This window comes from Erpetoichthys calabaricus, chromosome 5 (genome assembly GCF_900747795.2).
Source record: "Erpetoichthys calabaricus chromosome 5, fErpCal1.3, whole genome shotgun sequence".
NCBI lineage: Eukaryota > Metazoa > Chordata > Cladistia > Polypteriformes > Polypteridae > Erpetoichthys > Erpetoichthys calabaricus.
Window position 1 is genome coordinate 156762995 of NC_041398.2, and position 23040 is coordinate 156786034.

General features: G+C 42.3%; 1 protein-coding gene and 1 long non-coding RNA gene across 2 annotated transcripts in view; one reads left to right on the forward strand and one right to left on the reverse strand.

Annotated features, from left to right (window-relative positions):
• Positions 1-7177: 7177 nt before the first annotated feature.
• The window catches only part of LOC114652012 (hematopoietic prostaglandin D synthase-like), a 30721-nt gene continuing 14858 nt past the window's right edge, over positions 7178-23040 (forward strand). Inside the window, exons 1-3 of the mRNA XM_028802161.2 lie at positions 7178-7328; positions 9360-9452; positions 17253-17362. Coding sequence (XP_028657994.2) covers positions 7196-7328; positions 9360-9452; positions 17253-17362 — 336 coding nt within the window. The 5' untranslated portion in view covers positions 7178-7195. The remainder of the gene's footprint in view (positions 7329-9359; positions 9453-17252; positions 17363-23040) is intronic.
• Positions 11070-18600, reverse strand: LOC114652013 (uncharacterized). Its single transcript, XR_003716278.2, has 3 exons — positions 18147-18600; positions 17243-17333; positions 11070-11882 (listed from the first exon to the last, which is right to left on the reverse strand). It is a non-coding gene; the product is annotated as an uncharacterized LOC114652013 (long non-coding RNA).

A 23040-nucleotide genomic window follows, 5' to 3' on the forward strand; every position in this document is an offset into this window, starting at 1 on the left:
GATATCTCTAACCTCGCCTGTACAAAGTTTTCAAATTTCAAAATCTCCTGATTGAAAATCATCGGTGAATCAGTAAACTTATCTAGCTTAAAAGAGAAAGACAGTCTATGCAACTTAAATTTCAAAATTACCGTTTCAATTTTACCTTGACAGCAGTTACACTAACTTGTATATTTTGCATATTGTCCTCTTTTTTGCCTCATATAGTCACTACTGACAGGCGTTTATGACTCTGAAATCACTCTGTCTACACCATGACGAAGTAGCCAGAGAAGCATGACACGGCCAAGGATTTTCCAAGCAACATCCAGCAATGAGATACCACGACTGTTGCCACAGTCCGATTGATCCCTCTTCTTCTTGTAGATGGAGACAATAGTAGCATGTTTCCATGAGTCAGGAATTTTACCAAGCTTCCAGCACAGAGTGAAGAAATCGGGGCCAACTTGACAAGAAGATTAATTCCCCTGTATTTATATATTTCAGCAGGTGTAGTGTCTTCACCAGCTGCCTTCTTGTTGTTAAGAGCTTCGATGACAGTTTGGACTTTGGGGAGAGTTGAACGGTCATCTAGTTCAGGGACCTGGGGAAGTGTGGGGACACCCTGAAGGGCGGAAGAATTCACTGGGTTCATTTGGTTCAACAGTTCTTGAAAGTGCTCTGCCCAACGATCCAAGATCTGTTGCTTGTCTTTGAGCAGCAATCTGGACTGTTCTTGGCCTCCAGGAGGGGGAGAATCTTGTCTATGGCCTCCTTGAACCAGTCTAGACCCTTCCTCTTGTAGAATCCAAGGGTTTTCTTATAGAAGGACCACAGGGCTGTGGGCAGCAAGGTCCCCAGTTCATCAGCATCTGGATTGGTAGTCATGATATCACCATCCACGGCTGGGATCTGGATGTGTTCAAGCTGGGTATGAAGATGACTTGTAAATGCATTTCTGGTGTCAATGGCTGCAAGGGATGCAACGTTGAGGTGTGGCTTGGTGGATTGTCTTCTAGTAGGTGCTTTAAGTACAGTGCAGAGGATGGACCAGACAAGTCTATGGTCTTTCCAGCATTCTGCTCCTAGCATCGCTCGTGTGATCAAGAAATCTTTGAGATCACCTCAATGGACAATCATATAGTCCAGGAGGTGCCAGTTCTTTGATTGATGATGCATCCATGTCATCTTGCGTTTGTTGGGAATTAGTTGGTACTCTACACAGAAGGATAAGAGATTAAGCCCATTGGCGTTTATGTTTCCATTTCCATGATTCCCAATCACATCATTCCAAATGTCAGAACTCTTTCCAACTCGTGCGTTGAAGTCTTCAAGTAAAGTGATCTTGGCTGAAGCAGGAACATTCCAGACTACTTTATCTAGGGAAACAGAAGTTATCCTTTGCTTCCTCTGATGAATACATAGTAGGAGCATATGCACTAATAATTGTCATATGGGAACCTTTTAGCCAGTGGAATGTGCATGGTCATTAAGCCAACAGCTGGACTTCACTGATGCCAACTCTGGGATTTTCAGGAGGAGTTTATTCTTGATAGTAAGGCCAGTTCCATGGATCTGCATTTTTGACTTTGGTCATGCTTTTCAGAAGAAAGTATATCCAGCTGTAGTTTCAGTGATGGATCCTTCATCAGAGAGACGATTCTCACTGAGGGTACAGATGTCCACCTTGTAGGGCTGGAGCTCTGCTTAGCTATGAGGGCTGTTCTCCAAGATGGACGGTCAGTAGCGGTCAAATCCATGAGTGTGTGGACATTCCAAGAAGTTATGATAAAATATTTTGTACTTTTTCAACTGCACGTAGAGGGGTGACTCACCAGGTATGGTCTCCTGGCCAAGTACAGATGGGACAAACTTTATTTAGGACATTTATTATTCCCTCCCTATCAGGAATAAACAGTATTATTCTTGAAAAATGCTGCTTGGCACGTCAGCAGGACACAGACAAGGCACTTGTCCCAGGTGTGCCTCTGAATGGCCATCACACCATGCCTCCATACATGTGGGGTCCATACTAAGAACAAACACCATCACCCAATGGTAGTTCTTTTCGTCTCTTGTCCATCTCCGTAGGACAGGATAAAGGAGAAAGGATGGAAGGAAGAGCCTGCACAAGGAGTTGTTGATATCAATGGTAGTGAGGGTGCGCAATCTTCAATCACACTGCTTCACTTCCTGATGGAAATCCATGTGGCAAGCCAAGAGGAAGAGGTATGTTAGAAAGTTGCACCACTTTGGATAACCCTTGGTGGGATGTGGTGTGGGTGGTTGAGTCAGTCCTCATCTGTGACCTTGCCTACATGGGGTGGCCCAACCAGGAGTACATGACTCCCGACAGCATTGCTCAGGGGATCATTGATCACACAAACCACTCCGCCACATTAAGGCGCTGACTCAATGGAGGGAGATATGCTCATGCACAGAAGAAATTATAAATTACAAAAGTTTTTATTTATTTAGTTTGTTAATTGACACTTGCAAATTGTTACTGTATATGAATATCGGGTGTTATGTATGAATGTTTGTGTTTATGTGCATGTTTGTGTAAGAATGGTCCCTGTAATAATCTTGCCCAGGCCTGTTTTCATCCTTTTGCCCAGTCCTGGTTGGATAGCTTCTGGTCTCCACAACCCTGAAATAGATTGGGAAGGTTCTATCTAGAACTTATCTACTGAACTTAGTCCATTGAGATCTGCAGTGCATGCACTGCCCTCACACCTGAATGTTATGCCATGAGTATATTTTCTAACTTGTTTAAATTGGTGCTCTTCAGTTAATTTCATTTATATATAAGTTCCCACCTGAAAGATGCAGCAAACATAAAATAGACTGTATATTACATTTTATTAATTATTTTATTCTTAGTACAGTGCAGTATGGAGGCGCACTGGGGTTCAGAAGTTGGCCCAGTATGAGTAGGTGTGTTCTCTGCAACAGACTGATGTTCTGTTCCTGTTTCTCATTCAGTGATTGCATGAAACTCCAACCCTGTGACATAGAATTGGTCTAAGCAAGTTAGAAAATGGATGAATGGATGGGTAGATGATATTGTGAGGAATATTAAGTAATAACTCAAACATTGCAGACAAGCAAAATAAATTAAGTCAGATATATATCTGAATATCTTTAATTCAACATAAAATATCAGTCATCCATCTGTTTTTTTTTTTTTAATTGGCTTGATTCAACATCAGTCATTATGCTTTAATTTTATGAAGCATCCTACTTGGCAAACACAATTGTAAAAGGTATACATCACACTACAATTTGTATGGACTTAACAATTTAAACACAACCCATTAAATGATTTGCTGTTTGTTACAAAGGCAGAAATATTTTGTATTAAATCCACCTTTTCAGCTACAAGAACCGCCTCCAAAGATAACAAAAAAGATTTTGCAGCAGATTACACTGACAGGGAAAGTCTGATGCTGACAAAGCATGTAAATGTTTACCACACTGGACAAATTGACAAAAAATAACAGCTTGCACAACAGCACAGGTCCAGTTCTACTGACAGTATAAGAGGACACACTCACAAACTACAATCGGTAAGGAATAGCTCTAACTTCTTTTAAAGCTTTTTCTCTTGGTTTAATTAGCTTAAATGACTGGAGCTTAACACAGTGAATTGTTCAGAACTAAACTATATCTAGCCACAAATATATCTCTCAATATTTTCTGGACAAAATTCTAAATTTTATGGTTATGGGAAGTCAATTCAGATTCAAGTCAAGAAATAAAACTGAATAGGGTGCATGCTCATTCCCTGACATGCTTAAACACAGAGCCAATTTAGACTAGTTACTAAACCTGCATACAACTGGTATTTGGAAGAGTAATCTGAGAAGGCAGAGGACAAATCCACACAGACATGGGAAGAATGTACAAAATGAACAAAGCTGGTGCTTACTGTATAAAATGCATAAATTACATCATTATAGTGTGCAAAATATTCTGGCAATCTGTACACCTCATTAGTTTTCTAATGTTGTACTCTGGTAATGCAAAATATACAATTAGTTATATTGAATGCTATCACTTAGGATATTAATATTTTAAATAGGCTAACTGGATCATACATGGATCCACAATCTAAGTCACATCATCTTATATACTTATGAGCAGCATCATGCAGAACATACATTTTTCATGACACATTAGTGGTGTAGCTAGCTTGCTGAAGGACCCTGTTCTGTGCCCTGAGCTGGATCCATCCTGTCTAGCATAACTGTTAGTAATTTATTTACAAGTAGATCCTAGGAGCTGGAAGGGCAGTGGTGTCCACGACCGCAACACTATCAGATCACATGCTGATGACAAACAAATTGGCTCTCCAAATGGAATTTGTAATAACTATTTTAATCGCTTTATTACAGTAGGTGTAAGTTAGCAAAAATAAAGTCAATTGTGGGAATGGAATGTGGGAGGTGTGGGTAGTGCTAGCAGTAGTAGTACATAAATATATGTAAGACTAGGGATCTGCAACCCCTGCTCGCTTCACTCGCCAACCCCTTTACCCCGCCTGTTTGCTTCGCCCGCCAACCCCTAAAATCCCCCCTTCCCTGCCCCGCCCTCACTACACGCCGTTGTGAATAGGGGGGCTGAACACACCCCAAAGAGATGCGGTCGCTCCTCCGAAACCCCTCTTAAATGGTGATACAATGGGAAACAAATAGTTTTTTTTTTTTTTTACCTCCTCTTTGCTCAATCAGCTGCAGGCTTGCTGCTGCTGCTGCTGCTGCTGCTGCTGCTGCTGCCATGCTGCATGATCTGCATCTCGTGCGCTACTTTGAACGTTTAAAAGCCTGTACAGCAGCTGTCCTTTTGTCTCACTGCCTTGTCTCTCTTCTCCCCCAGACATACTCAATTCGATCTCTTTTCACTGTTCCGTTATTTCACTGAGTAATATTTTCCGTTTGTTTGCACTAATGCAATCTTTACTATCATTTTTTTTGAGACTTTCGAATTTTACTACTTTCATTATCTCTAACCTGCTCTGCATGTGTATTGCGCCAACATTTTTGAATTCTTTATGATGTTCTACTTTGTCTTTTTCTGCACCAAAAGTTTTAAGCAGATGAGAGCACAGGAAGTGTGTCAGCCAAAAGCATTCCAACAACTGAGAGGTTAGATGACCGTGGTCTTGTTTGAAAATGGTTGTAAGTAGGGCGTGTCTTGACCATCTAACGGGACGTGAAAGTGTCTCTCTGCCTCTCTTCTAAAGATCTCTCTTCAAAAGATCATGTCTCGTCAGCGGAAGAAAGTCTTGTCTCATCCCAAGATTTTTTTTTATAATAGAAAGATGTGGAACCACTTACTTTTCCAAGACAATTTTGTGAAGGAAGATGATTAAAATGTAATGTAAGCTAGAAAGTAGAAACTTTGTAACAAATTAAAACAACACTGGCTAACAGGATACTACTACACAATTGACATATTTTACACAAGTTCTGAGAAAATGGACATCGTAAAGTGAGGTGTCAATTTTTCCAAGGAATTCGCTTGTCAGTAGGAAATTGCTTGGTCAACAGTTTTAGCAGAGAGCACCTGATCTGAAGCCATTGTATCGCTACTTCCAGACTTGGTACAGTTGCAACCATTTCACTCACTGCACTGTCTGCAAAACCTTCTTGCGACCGTTGTGACGATTCATCAGTTACTACTGCTGGCCATTGGCAGTTTTGAGAAAGGTAGAAATCTTGGTAAGCTTAGTGTTTATCAATTCTTGTTGCAGGCGTGCCTTACGTTTAGCAGCACCACTCTTATAATGTTGGCCGGATCCGCTACTACTGGCCGACACAGCATCGCATGGTGAAATTATATAAAGCATCAAATTATTCAATTATTCAGTGTTTGCCGACTAACAGGGACCATAACTTAAAAGAATTGCTATGATTTACCACTTACGAGTTCAAATTTCGAAAACTGTTGGCATCAAATCAAAGTACAAAAGTAACAATTATTTACGATAATAATGTATATTTATACTATTTATGTGATGACCTTCCGTTCACGTCCACTATGACACGTCAACGGTCGTCAAATTTGAGAATGTGCACTTCTCTGTAAGGCAGACTAAGACGCGTTGTGCCTCTGATTAGTCACCAAGCCTCCGAACTCCCAAAGACTAAATTCATGTAAACTGTAGGCCTGACGAATATATCATATCATCATGGATTGGACTGGCCTGGTGATTATTAATGCAATGAACTGTGCAAGTGATTTAAGTTATTCAATTTTTTTTTAAATCTATACGGCCCCAAGTGGGCACCCCAAGCTCATAGGCCCTTGTGCTTTGCACAGTGTACACAATCCATTGCTATGCTGCAGTAACACATCCTGTATGTTCTAACTCACTTGTCCATCTTCACGATGTGGTCATTTTCAGTAATGACTGGGAATCTCAATCTCAATCTGCTTGACAGTTTATGGCTGGCGGGGTTGATGGCCAACCCTAAGAAGTGCAAGCTAGGTATATCAAAAACCTGCTATTTGGGATATTCCATGGGGAAAGGTTTGCTGAAGCCTGAAATGGATAAGTGCTTGCATATCCCCGTCCCAAAATACAGAGGCAGGTTCGTGCCTTCCTCGGGCTCATGGGGCATTATAGGCAGTTTATTCCCAGTTTTGCACATTGGGCCACCACCCCTCACTGACTTGACTGGCAGAATCGTAATGTTGTCTGGACCGAAGCCTGTGAGAGAGCTTTCGCAGGACCTAAAAGCCACTTTATCATCATTCCTGGTTCTGCACAATACAGTCTTTTTAAAGGAATTTGTTCTGTAAACAGTTTAGGAGCAGAGCTCTCACAATGTTTTGAGGGGGAAGAACACCCCATCAAGTTTCTCAGCAGAAAGCTGCTACACAGGGAGCGTAATTATTAGATTATTGAAAAGGAGTGCTTGGCAATTAAGTGGACGGTGGAGGCCCTCTGTTAATATCTCTGGGGACAACAGTTTACCTTGGTGACTCACCACACCCCGCTACAATAGCTGCACAAACAGAAGGATACAATTGCCCAGCTCACTCATTGGTCTATTAGTATAAAGGCTTTTGCTTTTGAACTTACATCCAGATAACTGTCATATGGCTTATTCAGAAAAAAGATGTTTATTAAGAGCATCTATATTTAGTTATTACAGCTGTCAATTTAATAAATCATCTTTTTTGTGTTTTTTTTTCTTTGAAGGTGAAGATGTACAATTGCAAACTTACATATTTCAATATGAGAGGAAGAGCCGAACTGGCACGATATATTTTTGCATATGCAGGTATGAAATATGAAGATATACGAGTAGAATGGAAAGACTGGCCTGAAATTAAGCAAAGTAAGCATAATGTACATATATACTACTGTATTTTAAGGGCTGACCGCATATGTGGTTTTGTTTTTCTTTGCTGTCCTTCATGTGTTCTTAATTCCATAGACAGGCAGAAGGCAAGAAAAAAAAGATTTCATACTTGAGTGGAGGAATGAAGTGTTGTGCTGGGACACTATGTGGCAGGTGAAATAAGATTTATTAGAAATTTAATAGCTTTTTATGCAGAGAAAGGATATGGGAGATAGATACTTGAAAGCAGTGATGTAACAAGAAATTTAATGTACCCTAGTGTAAACAAATTCATAAATCCTGCCTTTATGTGAAATTATATTAAATCCAATTAAAAAATGACCACCATCAATGAGATACATTAAGCATATAAGCTACATAAAAAGTCAACAGCCCTAATCTTTATGGAGTCGTGAGCATGATACCACCATCAACTTTTTCATTCTGATGTTAAGAAGACTTGCAAACAACAACCATACAGTCACTGTGAGTGCCTGTGCAACTGCTCCTCCTGCACTGAATATAGCTATGCCAGTGTTTTCAAGACTTTTCCTAAACTGCCAGGTGGGAGAAAATCATGTCTGTTGTCCAAGTGGTGCTGCCCTGTTCTTGCTATGATTAATCTAGGCTGGGCCACTAAGAATGCCTGGCCCTTTAAATAGGTACTTGATATTACAGAAAACTAGGGGTTAATGGAGGGACCTCTAAAGTGACAGGCTCAGGACTAAGGACAACCCCTGACCTTAGAAGCAGTCCTGAGGATTGCCCTGAAAGTAATACCCAGACTGAGGGCTAAAGCTGCAATAATAGCATGAATTGGCCCTGTGAGTGTGGAATTAGAACATAAGCTTGGCCAGATATTTGACAGGAGGGAGGATAAGAGTGGCCACACTTGAGAGTCTGAAAGGGAGAAGGATCTTTGGTGGTTACACAGTACTTCAGCAGTGGGCAAATGGACAAACCACCCCACTAGATAGGAAAGGATTTAAAGTCTATCTCTTTATTATAATAAAAAAATCTTGGGTCGAGACGTGATCTTCTTGGAAGACACTTTGACGTCTCACAAGAAACACTTTAACGTCCCACGAGACAAGGCATTGAGACAAAAGAACAGCTGCTGAACAGGCTTTTAAATGATCGAAGCGCAGCGCGACAAGCAGAACACACAGCTCGGTAGCAGCAAGCCAGCAGCTGATCCGTCCACATCTTCTTAGTGTGCATTCAGCCCCCAACCCCCCACTCCCTTCACAACACAAGCGGTAGAGACGTGAATTGGCTGGAGCATATCGTGCCCAGGGTGGAGGGGATGGGTGAGCGAAGCAAGCAGGGGGCTAAGCCCCCTAGTTTACTAAAACATCTGAGTGGCAGCAGATTTTTTTCTGTTTGTCATTTTGGTACTTAGTGTTAGCCCTTTTCTTCACCCCTTTCTTAAGTTTATTTTTTGTTACAGTAATCACCCATCATGACTTAATTATTTTGGTCTTCTTCACTCTTATTATCACATTAGTTAGATTGTTTTGTGCATCCCAGTATAATAACATCTCTACTTTACCAAACAATTTATTATACTATTTAATATAGTAAAACTTAATAAAGAACCTGCTTTAGAAAAAAGAAAAAAAGCTGTACAAAAAAATATTTTCCTCATCAGATATAGGGAATATATTTTTGCAAAGAGAGACAAATCTCTTAAACCATGCTTGGCCATACAAAACTATAAAATCAAAATCTGGAAAAGCTTGATTTGGGGTGCCACTCTGTTCTCAGGATGTCTTCATAAAAAGTGAAGGATGTCTCATGGGTATATTGGACAAACCAAGGCACAGTGGATGAATAGTGCAATGAAGTAAAATATCATTCATCTTTCATTTGATTTCAATTATTTTGTATTTATTTGTGTGGCTCAAAGTTCTATGAATTTGTGAGTAACTTACTAATGTTAGAAACTGTAAGTGCATGAAGTGTCCATTAGTAGTACAGTATACTGTGATGAAGGAATACAATGTGCATTTTTGTTTAATTCCCTAGCTATTCCATTTGAAAAACTTCCTATAATGGAAGTGGATGGCATAATCATTCCTCAGAGCCTTGCAATTGCAAGATATCTTGCTAAGGAAACAGGTAAGACTACTGTTCTAGATTTTGTTCAATAGCATAAGTGCATAGGTTTGGGACTAATTAAAAAGCAAAATAAAAGCAAAACACATACCTCAATGATACTATAGCAGCATACTGGACTGACACTTCTGCACCTGACAAATTTTCAGAATTATTTTATTTAGCAGAGAATCAATGGGGTTTTGTCATAATGGTAATAAAAATATTTAAACAGTTTTCTCTGTGGTTAAAAATTAAATCTTTATTTATGACTCCTGATCGGGACACCACCAGTGCAGAGCTTGCTCAGGAATAGTAAAAAGCAGGTGTGAGTGCATCTGCACAGACAGTGAGGCGAAGACATTTGGAGGATGGCCTGGTATCAAGAAGGGCAGCAAAAAAGCCACTTCTCTCCAAGAAAAACATCAGAGACAGACTGATATTCTGCAAAAGGTACAGGGATCGGACTGTTGAGGACTAGGGTAAAGTCATGCATGAAAGCATGCCAGGGTGATTGCAGAGGTCTTGAAAAAGAAGGGCCAGCACTGTAAATACTGCCTTTTTGCATAAACCTAATGTAATTGCCAAAAAAAAAGCCTTTGAAACTTACGAAATGCTTCCAATTATACTTCAGTATACCATAGAAACATCTGATCTAAAAATACTGAATCAGCAAATTTTGTGAAAACCAATATTTGTGTTATTCTCAAACATTTTGGTCATGACTGTAGACCCATTTAAAATTTACCCTTGCTTTAAATACTTGAAAAATAGTAGCCAGTAGTTTTCAGTCTCGCCTGACAGATAATAATTTATTTAAGAAAATTCCAGCCTGGCTTCCGCACCAGTACAGAAACAGCACTAACATGTTGTAAACAACATTCTGATATCCTCTGATGAAGGAAATTGCAATGTAATTATATTGTTAGATTTTAGCACAGCGTTTGATACCATTGAACATTCTGTTTACAACACAGGCTGGAAACTGACATTGGTTTAATGTCCTTGCCTGGTTTAGTTCTTATTTATCAAACCCATTCCAGTACGTAGAGAAATGTACTGACAGTACTCCATCATTACACACAGATGTTAGATATGGTTAGATATGGTGTCCCACAAGGTTCAGTACTGGGACCTTTACTGTTTTCACTTTACTTGCTGGGATCTATCATTGGAAAACAATGTTAGTTTTTACTCATATGCAGATAACTCTTAGTTCTCCGATGTTGTCCTAAATTAGATGTACTATTGAGTTAAAGGAATGGATGGATGAGTCACTGAACACAGACAAAACAGAAATGTTAATTATTGGATGGAATGATACTGATTGCAACAATATTTTGTCATTATTTAACTCAATTGGAATCACCATTAGTTTTACTGAATTCGCCTGCAATCTAGGGGTTATGTTTGTCTTAGCATGTCATTTAAAGCGTACATTACAAAACTATCCAAAACATGCTTATGCAATCTTAAAATGTTGGAAAATTAAGGCATCTACTAAATATGCAGGATACTGAGAAATTAATTTATGCATTTATTTGTAGTAGCAGACCCCCGTGACCCTGTGTACGGATTCAGCGGGTTGGAAAATGGATGGATGGATGGATGGATGGATTTATTTGTAGTAGCATTGACTTCTATAATCTGGCAGTGGTTCTACAATTAGCCAATGGGCAGATATTGTTGTTTTTCATTTATGTTAATTAGTTTCTACTTTGTTGTTTATGCATTTGAACAAATTTGTGTCTTCATATGTGATAGTTCCGTATTTAGTGAGTAGTATATTCTACACTATATTTGCATTTTGCCCTGTAGTTTGTACTACTATTCTATATTGTACTATTCTATAATTCTGAAGTGGCAATGGCAGATACATATTTGCCATCTAGCTTTGTAAAGAAGATTGCTTGTGTTCTGTTTTGTGTATTATATTTACCCAGTTTTTTCACATCCATTGCACACACAACCTACCTGGAAGGGTCTCTCTCTGAATTGCCTTTCCCAAGATTGTTTCCATTTTTCATTCCTACAAAGGTGTTTTTTCTTTTTTTGGGAGTCTTTTTCTTGCCTTCTTGGGGAATCAAGGCTGGGGTACGTCATGAAACAAGGCCTGTTAAAGCCCATTGCGGCATTACTTGTGTGATTTAGGGTGATACAAGAACAAAATTTTTGTTACTGTTGTAGTGAATTACATATGAATAGATGGATGATACTTATAATAATAAAAAACAAACAAACTCTGGTATAGAGTGAATCATCACTGTTACGGAGTCAGCCAGGATGAAGTAACTTATTTCCTTGAGCAGTAATGTAGACAAATTCAGTACACATTTCAATGTCTTGGTCACATATTTAATTTATAATGTGCTCCCTTTTTATCCATCACTTATTAACATAAATCTTCAGTCCTCCTCCTGCGTTTTTTACTCCGTCTGATGAAACCCATCCAGCCTTAAAAAAAGAAGAACATGAAATAAGAGGTGAAAGACAGTATTTAAACTCACCATGAGAAATAACAGTTCATACAACTAATATAAAAGCAAGTGAACGTTTCTCATCATATTGAGTCAGGCCAGAACTGAATCCTTTCCACCTTACTTTAATTAACACTCCGAATCTTTGCCCTTTCCCCACTCCTCCGATAGGGTGTAATAGGGCTCCATAGGTGGTGAATACAGTGCTACCTAGTGAGTATGGGAATATTTAATATATTCTACGTCCAGATGGGTTCTTCACTGGTGGCTGCCTTTTACAGGAGCTCTTTCCCTTGCTGCCATTTTTTTAGGGAGGTGGGGTGGGGAAGGCTTTTTTTAATGATTATTAACCAATTACTTATTTTGAAGATCAGGTCTCTGACTTGTCACTATAACTCTTAAATTAATTTTTAAATTGAAGATACACTGCTTTCATCACAGATACAGACCCGAGCTATGCGTTCATATCAACTGCCATTTACACAAGCTGGAAACTTGAAAATTGACATTGAGTTAGAATATGATTGCTTCCTATATCTATAACATTAACAATGTAAGAGACTCTGAGAACATTAAGTGAGATATACTAAATGTTCCTGAATTCGGCTGAGAGCACTATTATCACCGCTGCCTGTTGCACCTTATCACAGGAGAGACGGAGGAAATGACAGGAGTGAGATTGGAAATGAGTGAGCATATCATTATAAAAACTAAAATGTGTTATCCAGTCATTGAATTTGTCCATCTTATTGCTAATGGAGATATACTACATCATCCTAATAAATATTTATTTATTCTGAGGAACAGAAATGATTCACTCTGTATTAATATTTTAAGAAATTAATCATTATGACCCAAGAAGGCTGTTGTAGTAACCAGGGGACATCGGAACCAACAAACTTCAATTGGTCTGTTGGATTTGTGAACGCAACAAAACTGGACTTGCTCTATTCGAGTGTCAATGCCTTTACATGTAAATGCAGTACAACTGAACAGATCTGACCATGTCTTACTTCCCACCTTACAAGCCTGTGTTTGACAGCAACAGCTCTCCTATTCTTGAGCTTCTGTAAAGTTTTGTCTTTGGGAACAAATAAAGTATACCTGTTTTTGTTTGTTCTCAGAGTCTGTTACATTGTCAGATGTTGGACACTCTTTTAAACTCTAAATTTGCAGCCAGTTGAAAAGGTCCGGCACACTGTCAGCAGCATCTGTTCAATTTAATTTAAAGATTCATTTAAAAATAATAGTATTAATCCATCCATCCATCCATCCATTGTCTCCCGCTTATCCGAGGTCGGGTCGCGGGGGCAGCAGCTTGAGCAGAGATGCCCAGACTTCCCTCTCCCCGGCCACTTCTTCTAGCTCTTCCGGGAGAATCCCAAGGCGTTCCCAGGCCAGTCGAGAGACATAGTCCCTCCAACGTGTCCTGGGTCTTCCCCGGGGCCTCCTCCCGGTTAGACGTGCCCGGAACACCTCACCAGGGAGGCATCCAGGAGGCATCCTGATCAGATGCCCGAGCCACCTCATCTGACTCCTCTCGATGCGGAGGAGCAGCGGCTCTACTCTGAGCCCCTCCCGGATGACTGAGCTTCTCACCCTATCTTTAAGGGAAAGCCCAGACACCCTGCGGAGGAAACTCATTTCAGCCAATTGTATTCGCGATCTCGTTCTTTCAGTCACTACCCATAGTTCATGACCATAGGTGAGGGTAGGAACATAGATCGACTGGTAAATTGAGAGCTTCGCCTTGCGGCTCAGCTCCTTTTTCACCACGACAGACCGATGCAGAGTCCGCATTACTGCGGATGCCGCACCGATCCACCTGTCGATCTCACACTCCATTCTTCCCTCAGTCGTGAACAAGACCCCGAGATACTTGAACTCGTCCACTTGGGGCAGGATCTCGCTACCAACCCTGAGAGGGCACTCCACCCTTTTCCGGCTGAGGACCATGGTCTCGGATTTGGAGGTGCTGATTCTCATCCCAGCCGCTTCACACGCGAACCGATCCAGAGAGAGCTGAAGATCACGGCCTGATGAAGCAAACAGGACAACATCATCTGCAAAAAGCAGTGACCCAATCCTGAGCCCACCAAATTGGACCCCCTCAACGCCCTGGCTGTGCCTAGAAATTCTGTCCATAAAAGTTATGAACAGAATCGGTGACAAAGGGCAGCCCTGGCGGAGTCCAACTCTCACTGGAAACGGGTTCGACTTACTGCCGGCAATGCGGACCAGGCTCTGGCACCGATCGTACAGGGACTGAACAGCCCTTATCAGGGGGGCCGGTACCCCATACTCTCGGAGTACCCCCCACAGGATTCCCCGAGGGACATGGTCGAATGCCTTTTCCAAGTCCACAAAACACATGTAGACTGGTTGGGCAAACTCCCATGCACCCTCCAGGACCCTGCTAAGGGTGTAGAGCTGGTCCACTGTTCCGCGACCAGGACGAAAACTACACTGTTCCTCCTGAATCCGAGGCTCGACTATCCGACGGACCCTCCTCTCCAGGACCCCTGAATAGACTTTTCCAGGGAAGCTGAGGAGTGTGATCCCTCTGTAGTTGGAACACACCCTCCGATCCCCCTTCTTAAAGAGGGGAACTACCACCCCGGTCTACCAATCCAGAGGCACTGTCCCTGATGTCCATGCGATGTTGCAGAGGCCCTGCCACCAAGGAGTTTTTTGACCACCTCGGTGACCTCAGTCCCAGAGATGGGGGAGCCCACCTCTGAGTCCCCAGGTTCTGCTTCCTCATTGGAAGGCATGTTAATGGGATTGAGGAGGTCTTCGAAGTACTCCCCCCACCGACCCACAACGTCCCGAGTCGAGGTCAGCAGCGCACCATCCCCACCATATACAGTGTTGACACTGCACTGCTTCCCCTTCCTGAGACGCCGGATGGTGGACCAGAATCTCTTCGAAGCCGTCCGAAAGTCGTTCTCCATGGCCTCCCCAAACTCCTCCCACGCCCGAGTTTTTGCCTCAGCAACCACCAAAGCCGCATTCCGCTTGGCCTGCCGGTACCTATCAGCTGCCTCCAGGGTCCTTCTTCAGCTTGACGGCATCCTTCACCGCCGGTGTCCACCAACGGGTTCGAGGATTGCCGCCACGACAGGCACCGACCACCTTACGGCCACAGCTCCGGTTAGCTGCCTCAACAATAGAGGCACGGACCTTAAACATGAGACTTTGTGCCAAAAGATTGACTCAGGGCCATCTCGCGGGGACATAGAACGTGAGATTCTTGCAAGACACGCCCTACTTAAAACCAATATCAAATAAGACCAAAGGCAGCAAAACACTCAGTCATGTCAAGGCTTTGAGCACACACAGATACAGGGTTCTCAGAGCATATAAATTATATAAGGACAATACGTTATAGATGAAACATCAACGACTAAGCAAAGAAGAAAGAGCAGCGCAGAGAAAAGAGACTCAAAAGTGTTGGAGGGAAAAAAATGCAAAAAAGAAAAAGAATAATTAGGTGCAAATTCAGAAAATAAGGAAAGTAATAATCAGTCCAGAACAGTCGGGCTCAGAATTAAAAGACAAAGTATAACTTCATAAAGACGTTCAAAAAAGTTGGCGCTATACACATGCAGAGCAGGTTAGAGATTATGAAAGCAGTGGAATTCGAAAGGCTCAAAAAAAAAATGATGGTGCAATACACATGCAGAGAAAGGTAAAGAATATGAAAGCAGGAAAATTCGAAAGTATTGTAGCGTCTCTTCCAGGCTGAAGCCTTTTTTTTTTGAGGATCGTTAGGTTCGATTGAGGGAGGGCGGAGTACAGCACGGAAGACTGACAGCGGGGTATTGATTGATGCGGTAATGGGGGGGGGGGGGTGTTTGGGGTTATGAAGTCGGCGTTCTTTTTCTAAGGTGTCATTTTGCTTGATTGTTCAAGTAAAACTTTTGTGAGACTTTACTACGTCTGTCTGTTTTTTTTTTTTTTTTTACTTCTCTTTTCGAGCCAAATGCAGAGGTTGCTACAGTATCAAAAAAAGATAGTAAAGATCGCATTAGCATAAACAAAAGGAAATTATTACTCGAAAAAAGGGAAAATAATCATCACGATTAGATGCATAGCAAGATACAGAATATAAAAGCAGAAAAATACAAAACTGTCAAAACAAAGATAGTAAACATTGCATTAGCGCAAAAAAAGAGAAATTATTACTCGGAGAAATAACGAAAAGGCAAATAGAGATCGAATATGTGGACATAGGTGATATGTCTGAAGTATGTAAATATTGTAAGGCTTTGAAGTTTAAGTCAGAGAATTTCAAAAACAGGGTTTACCTCACATGCATTTATTGGTTACTTTGCAAAAAAAATTATTAACTGCTGATGATGTAGATCGTTTTGTCTGTGCTGAAATTCAAAACGGAGAAACCTATCCTGAATTATGGTACAAAGTCATTAAACACATGTCTCATGGACCTCATTTAAAAGATTCAGCATGTTGGGACTCTAAAGATTCCAAATATTGTTTTTAAAGAAGTTCTGAGATAAAAGTGAAACTAATGAAATAGCAACAATTCAAAGAAAACAAAATCTTAAAAGTGTGTATCTGGAAAACCAACATGGGGGTTGGCGAGCGAAACGAGCAGGGGGCAAAGCCCCCTAGTAGTTGTAAATAAAAAATGAGAGACAGAGCTCCTGTAAAGGAACAACATACAACTGGACCAGCCTGTTTGTTGTTTTTTTTTTTTTTTTTTTTTTTTTTTAATACACGTAAATTTCTCTCCATCACAACAGAGGAAGAGCATTCATGTTACATTGTCTTTGAGGTTCCCAAGGGAAGATACCTCCATGTTGATATTATTAGAGTTCCTACACACACTATATTACAGGGGCATTTATTGTATACTTGCACTCAAACATCTCTATGGTTTTCACACTTCCCAGGATGTCTTGCTTTTAATAGGATTTAATTTCCAGCATTTCAAACAACTTCTATTCTTCTCAATATTAAGAATAAGTTCAATTAAAATGACACACTATATTACATACATGCAACTATTAATTAATAACATAACTAAAGTATTATTTGATTGTCAGCCAAAGGAAAATGGGGAGCAGTGAGAGAGATCCGAAATCTGCTCTTCTTAACTTGGCAGTGCCCACTGGCTATTCAGTTTGTTAAATTAAACAGCATATTGCCATTCAACTTAAGAGCAAGATTGTGGCATCAGAGCCCTAGTAATTTCAACATTAATACTGTTTGCATGTTCATTTTTAAAGTTTCTACAGCTTGTAGCATAAGCTGCACTTAATAAATTATTGCAGTTTCTGCTTTACTTTTAAGCATTTTTATGTTAACTACCTTCACACAGGATTAGCTGGTGCTACCAATCTGGAAGAAGCTCAAACAGATGCATTAGTGGACTGCATGAATGACTTCACAATTATGATCCCTTGGAATGAAAAGAATAAAGAAGTTAAGGTAAGGATAGTTGCACAATGACTTTGATTATGTCTAATGGAAAACGCAAACAACTTGGCAGCTAACTTGTGTTGCTGTCACTTAATTGGCCTGTTTATGAATAAAATAGTATTTGTCATAATGTGACCTTGTAGTTAGCAGTATTTTCCATGGGTCTGCTTGAATTTTCTGCAGATATTTTTCTTACTGTAACATCCTTAAAATCTACACATTAGGTACATACGTCCTGTATACTGCAAGTGACAGCAGTCTTCATTACACTGACAAGTTTGGCTCCTACATTTATGATGTATTTATACCCCCCCGCCCCTCTCTGCTTCTGTCATGATACACTGTCTCAAGTCAGTGCCCGCTAGCTGTTCATAGCCGGATGGCACTCAAGATGCCCCATCACTCATATAAAGCACACAGCATTTTGAAACCAAAGTTACTGATGTTTATTGTAGGACGAGTCATAATCCAGGATTTGTTGGTAAGATAAAGGGCAAAAATCTGCAAGAAAAAGGTGTCATTAAAAGATAAACAATCCATAAAATTAATATTTAACAATCAAACAAAACAAATTGTTGTATCCTAACAAAAAAATGATAAAAATTAATAAATAACAGAAAACTTTCATGCACAGTAGTTACGGGCAAGAGCTCTAAAAATGCACATAGTCCAAAGCTGCCAAAAAAAAAGATAATGGTAGAAAGGTCAGATAAACTGATCCAATCTATCTATAACAGTGCTGAAGCTCTCCCAAAATCTAGGAGGTACCCTGGCTTAAAAGTTGAAAAAATACCTTTAAAACAGCCAAAAGCATGGTATGGGGGAAATTGCAATAGTGACACCTATCCTCACCACTGACTGACAAACTAATGGCATGAAGGATTTTTTATGCAGTTCCTACACATTTGCCTAAAGGCAATAGGTGCATACCATTCTGAAAGAGGAGGGGGGTCCATCCACTTATTCTCATTTTATTCCTACACATAAACAAACACACCTAGATTTCACACATCCCCGGGGGTAATTTCTAAACTCTTAAACAACAACAAAACACAAAATCCATGAACAAGTAGAGTAAAACTTCCACCATCCCTGTATTGCAACCTTCTCTCCCCCTTTTCCGTTTCATTACCTTTGATTGTTGCAAAATCAGCTGCTTGCTTTTAGCAGCATAAAGGGAGTATGCAGCCAGCTGAGCAGAATGAAAACTTCCCATCAACTGACTGCTAAAGCAGGTAGTCCGCTAAAGAAGAGGACTTGGCCAATCTGGTAAGTGAAGGCATTGTATGAAATCTAAAAATCTGATTCTTATTGTAATTATGCACTCAAATATTGTAATTATGCATCGAGTGTCTTGTGAGGATTATTTTAACATTACAATTTTTCGGTACTGCACCTGTCAATTCTACGGCGTAGTATGTTTGATTAATTACTGGCTGCTACCAGTTCTTCCGGCTCACTGTAGCTCGGCAAAGGACCTGGCGACGGTTCTACTACCGTCACAGCTTCGCCCTTCTTTTTTCCTGCAGCGACTCTTGTACCTTCCTACCAGTAGCAGTGGAGCAAAAGGATTCCCCTCTAAAGCAGCTGTAGTAGAACTCTTTAGTTTTTGGATGGCCACAATGCTGGCAGGTGAAGGCCTCCATTTTCTTCCTCTGCTTAAGGGGAATCCCTTGCTGGTGCACCCACTCCTCTGACTCCAGTCTCTCTTCCTGTGCTTCCAGGCCATGGTGTGCAATACAGAAGGGTTGACGGTGGAGGAGCCATAAGAATGGCAGTGACTGCCTGGGTGGTTGGTACCCAAAGGTGGACTGTACCACGTCCGCAGGGCCCAGAGCTTGGCGAGTCGTCTGACCTGACAGGTCTTGTGGGTCAGTGAACTGAAAAAGCTGGACAGCCATCAGCTCAGGACCCACTGGCCATAGGCGCATGGCTGAGGTGGGCTCTGAAGCCAGCACCAAGACACTGGGCAGGGGCAGAGCTTGCTGTGCTATGTCCCTAGTGTGAATGTAGTGCTTGTGGGAACACAAAAGAAAGTAAGTGAGAGAGGATAAGAAAGGCACAAAGGAACCTGCAGCCCAGAGCTTCTTCTGTGCCCTCCACTGCATCAGGGTGCGCCGATTGAAGTGGAACACCTGGATGCTGGTCCAGGCTGAAAGTACAGAGTTGCTCTGGATGTTCTCCCGGATGCAGATGTAATCCCTCATGATTGCTGAAAGTGGTTCACCTTCACACTGGAAATGGTGGTTCCCTTAGGGTGAACAATATTGCTGATATTTGGCAATTTGTGCAGCTTTGCTATCTATTCACCAGAGGAAGAGGGGAGAAGAAAATCAGTCCTGCCTTTGACAAATCCGAACAGAAGGAAGGAGGCTGTCGCAGCCGAAGAGGCAAGTACTTACCATGGGGTGGCAGAAGATGAAGCGCCAATCATACCCAGATCTCCGCCACCTGGTGCTGTGTCATGAAGGCATAGTGACGTAGCTCCACAAGACAGCAAGCTAGATTGACCACGTGTTGGTATCCTGGGGTACCATCAAGTCCCAAGCTATCCTGTGGGAAGAGGGAGAGGAACTTATGAGATAATCCATGGGCATACTCTAACTGCCCGGTAACTCCTTTTGAAAGACTTAATTGTGGCACACCCTGGAAATGGCCTGCGTGCAAGGGGAAGACTCCAATAGTGATGATGCGGATCTGCCGGTTGCCGAGACAAAGTGCTCCTCTAGACCAAAGAGGATTTGCCTCTACAAGTTCCAGGAAGCCCTCATCAATACTTTCTTAGTCGTTGTCATCCTGGGTCCCATCTGGAACATCAGCATCCCTGTCTGAGAAAAGAGGTACTAGATGATCTCCTGTTAAATGGGCAAGATGCCAAAAAAAAGGAGAGGGCGAACCAGGTAAAAAGGTGTGAGAGACAAAGGGGGAAAAAACAGACAGACATAGCCACCCTCATCTCCAGTGTAGTTTGCAGCTTAGCTTCATGCCAAGCAGACTGAAGGAGGGCTAGAGATGGCCACTGTAGCAGTTTAGATTGCACGGTGCTGCACAGTCCTCGTTCTACTGTGCCCTTCAAGAAGATATTCATGGAAGTGAGCCACACTCACTGAAGTGCCGGAAAGAAAGTTGGAGAGAGATAGACACAGTGAGAAAAAGAAAGAAAACAATGTCTCCTCCTTTACCCTCCCTGACACATAGAGAGGACAGGTTCTGGATCCTTATCATGTTTGAAGTGGTCCAGGTGCAAGTGGAATGACTTCAAGGAAGAGGAGCCCCATGTACACCTAACACCAGCAGAGTGATCCCCATTTGACCAGCTGCATGGTCTGTATGTACAGGTATACATCAGGCGAGTCCTGGATATAGTGGAGGTGGTCCTGGATCTTGTCATGGTCCAGCAGCAGGATGACCATGGTATTTTTGGTGTCTCTGAAGGCTACAGCATCTCCTCAGTCTTCTCTGCCCCGTGTGTGCAGTGGCTGCAGTGCTGGGCCAGATCCTTGAGCGATATGTCACTGATGTGGAAGTCCCTAGGTCCTGTCACGGACTCGGTGGCTAAGGTCTGGCACAGCTGGGCAGCATCTCCCTAATCCCACTCAAAAATGGTGAAGGAGAGATTCCCCATGAATAGGATGTACATCAGGTCACTTTCTGTGGTGACACCTGTTGCAAAGCATTGCATGAGGTGCCACACGTCGAGCCGCACCACTTGCCAATTCCACTCATGTAACATAGATGCCACCTTGGATTTTCCTACAACGGAACAGCTATCGTATTCCACGTACAGAGCCAGAGGAGGGGAAATGCTGGCGTTCCTGTACCACTGCAGCAGCCTGACAGCCATGGGGTGCAAGCCTGTGCCCTTGTTAGCGGTGAGGATGCTGATGAGGATAAGGCCATGCTTGTTACCTATGCTGTCACCCAGATCCCCATGCCGGCAAGATTCTTGGTCACCTGAGGAAAGGAAGGGAGAGAACCATCGCCTCGGGTGCGAGAAAGCTAGAGGGAAGGATTACAGGAATGGATGGGCAGGCGACCCGTGACCCTGTGTTCAGATTCCGCGGGTTAGATAATGGATGGATGGATGGGCAGGCGATCGGTGTCACTCACTTTCTTGGATGAGTCCATCTTCAAGAATGAGCTGAAGATGGAGGTAATCTGGGCCTTGGTCTCTTCCAGCAACAAGGTCACCTCCCTGGCACACATTGACAACAACCAGATTCCTCCTGGCACTGGGGTCATTGGCAGGGGTGGAGTGGGCACAGCAGGTGGTGGGACGCCATGAGCCAAGAACTTGGTGCACGTTTATAGGTACTGTGTTGACTGTGACATCCAGGATCTTATTTGCTCTTCCAGAAAATATCTGCACAGTGTGTATTCACATATCTGGCAGATGAGCTGTTTGATGTAGGACACCCTGTGGCAGGGAGAAGAGAGAGAGAGACAGAGATGCATCAGGTTAACCACAGAAAGTGGAGACAGGAAAAGCAAATGTCTGGTCAGCGAGGTTAGCATGCTTGTGTTTATATGGATTGCAAAGTTTGGTAAGCAGTCTAGATGACTTGTGACATATGCATGTGCAAACACACACACACACACACACACACGCACACATAGACACTGGCCTCACACCACACATTACTATGTTGTGATAACTAAAGGTACTCAAGCAAGGCAGTTAATTGTGGCAAATGACAATATGCACTGCTTGTGCATGGCTCATCTTACTGTTTTGAGAAATCCATCCCTGCAGTGCAAGACTATTTTGGAGGACTGAGAATTGAAACAATGTTTAGCTGGCAAAAACACAAATCACCTTGGGTGTGTGTGTGGGGGGGGGGGGGGGTGGGGTGTGGGGAGGGGGGTTAAAAATATATATATATACACAAAACTATCATCTGCCATGGATGACTGTCATTTACCTGTCTCCATCTCCATGTAGTACATCATCAGGAATGATGGAGGCTGGCCTTTTTAAGTTTCTGGAACTAGATCCACTTAATGTAACTGTCAGAGCAGAAAAGCGGTATGGGTTACAAATGCACAAATGTTAGCAGGGTACCTCCCTCCCTCTCTCCCTCACTCCCTCACTCACTCTCCCCTTCCCTTCACACACCAAATTCCATTCACCTCTTTGCCTCCCAATCTGCCAAATCTTACAGGGGCCTCAAAAGTCAGGTCTCTGTGGTTGCAGAAGCAGATGAGCCTCTTGCCCTATTTCTGGGACTTGCTGACCAGTCTCTCACCCATGGCTGACAGATGGCTGACTGCACCTCGGGAAAGAGGCAGGCATAGGCCTCCAGAGCATTGTTGTTGCTTGCGGCTGGGCTGTCAGAGACCTGCCACCCTTGTGCTCCCTTTGGAGTGTTTCCCACACCATGATGGTGTAGCCTACATCATGTCTCATCAACCATCTAAAAGTTTGGCCCCAGTACTGGACAAACTGGAGGTCTGAAAAACTGTGCACCAACATGGAGTCAGTGGAGTCACCTCCTGCCCTCATGAGATCCCTGACCACCTCCGGTGCCTTCACCCTGAGCAGCCCAAAACTGACCAGATGGTACTCTAGATCAACCTGGGACGCATCACATGACACCTTCAAGGTCAGCTCACCGTTTGGCCTTGCGGCAGATCTCTGGCATGTAATCCATGCTGAAAAAACTAGATGAATGAAGAGATTGTTAGAT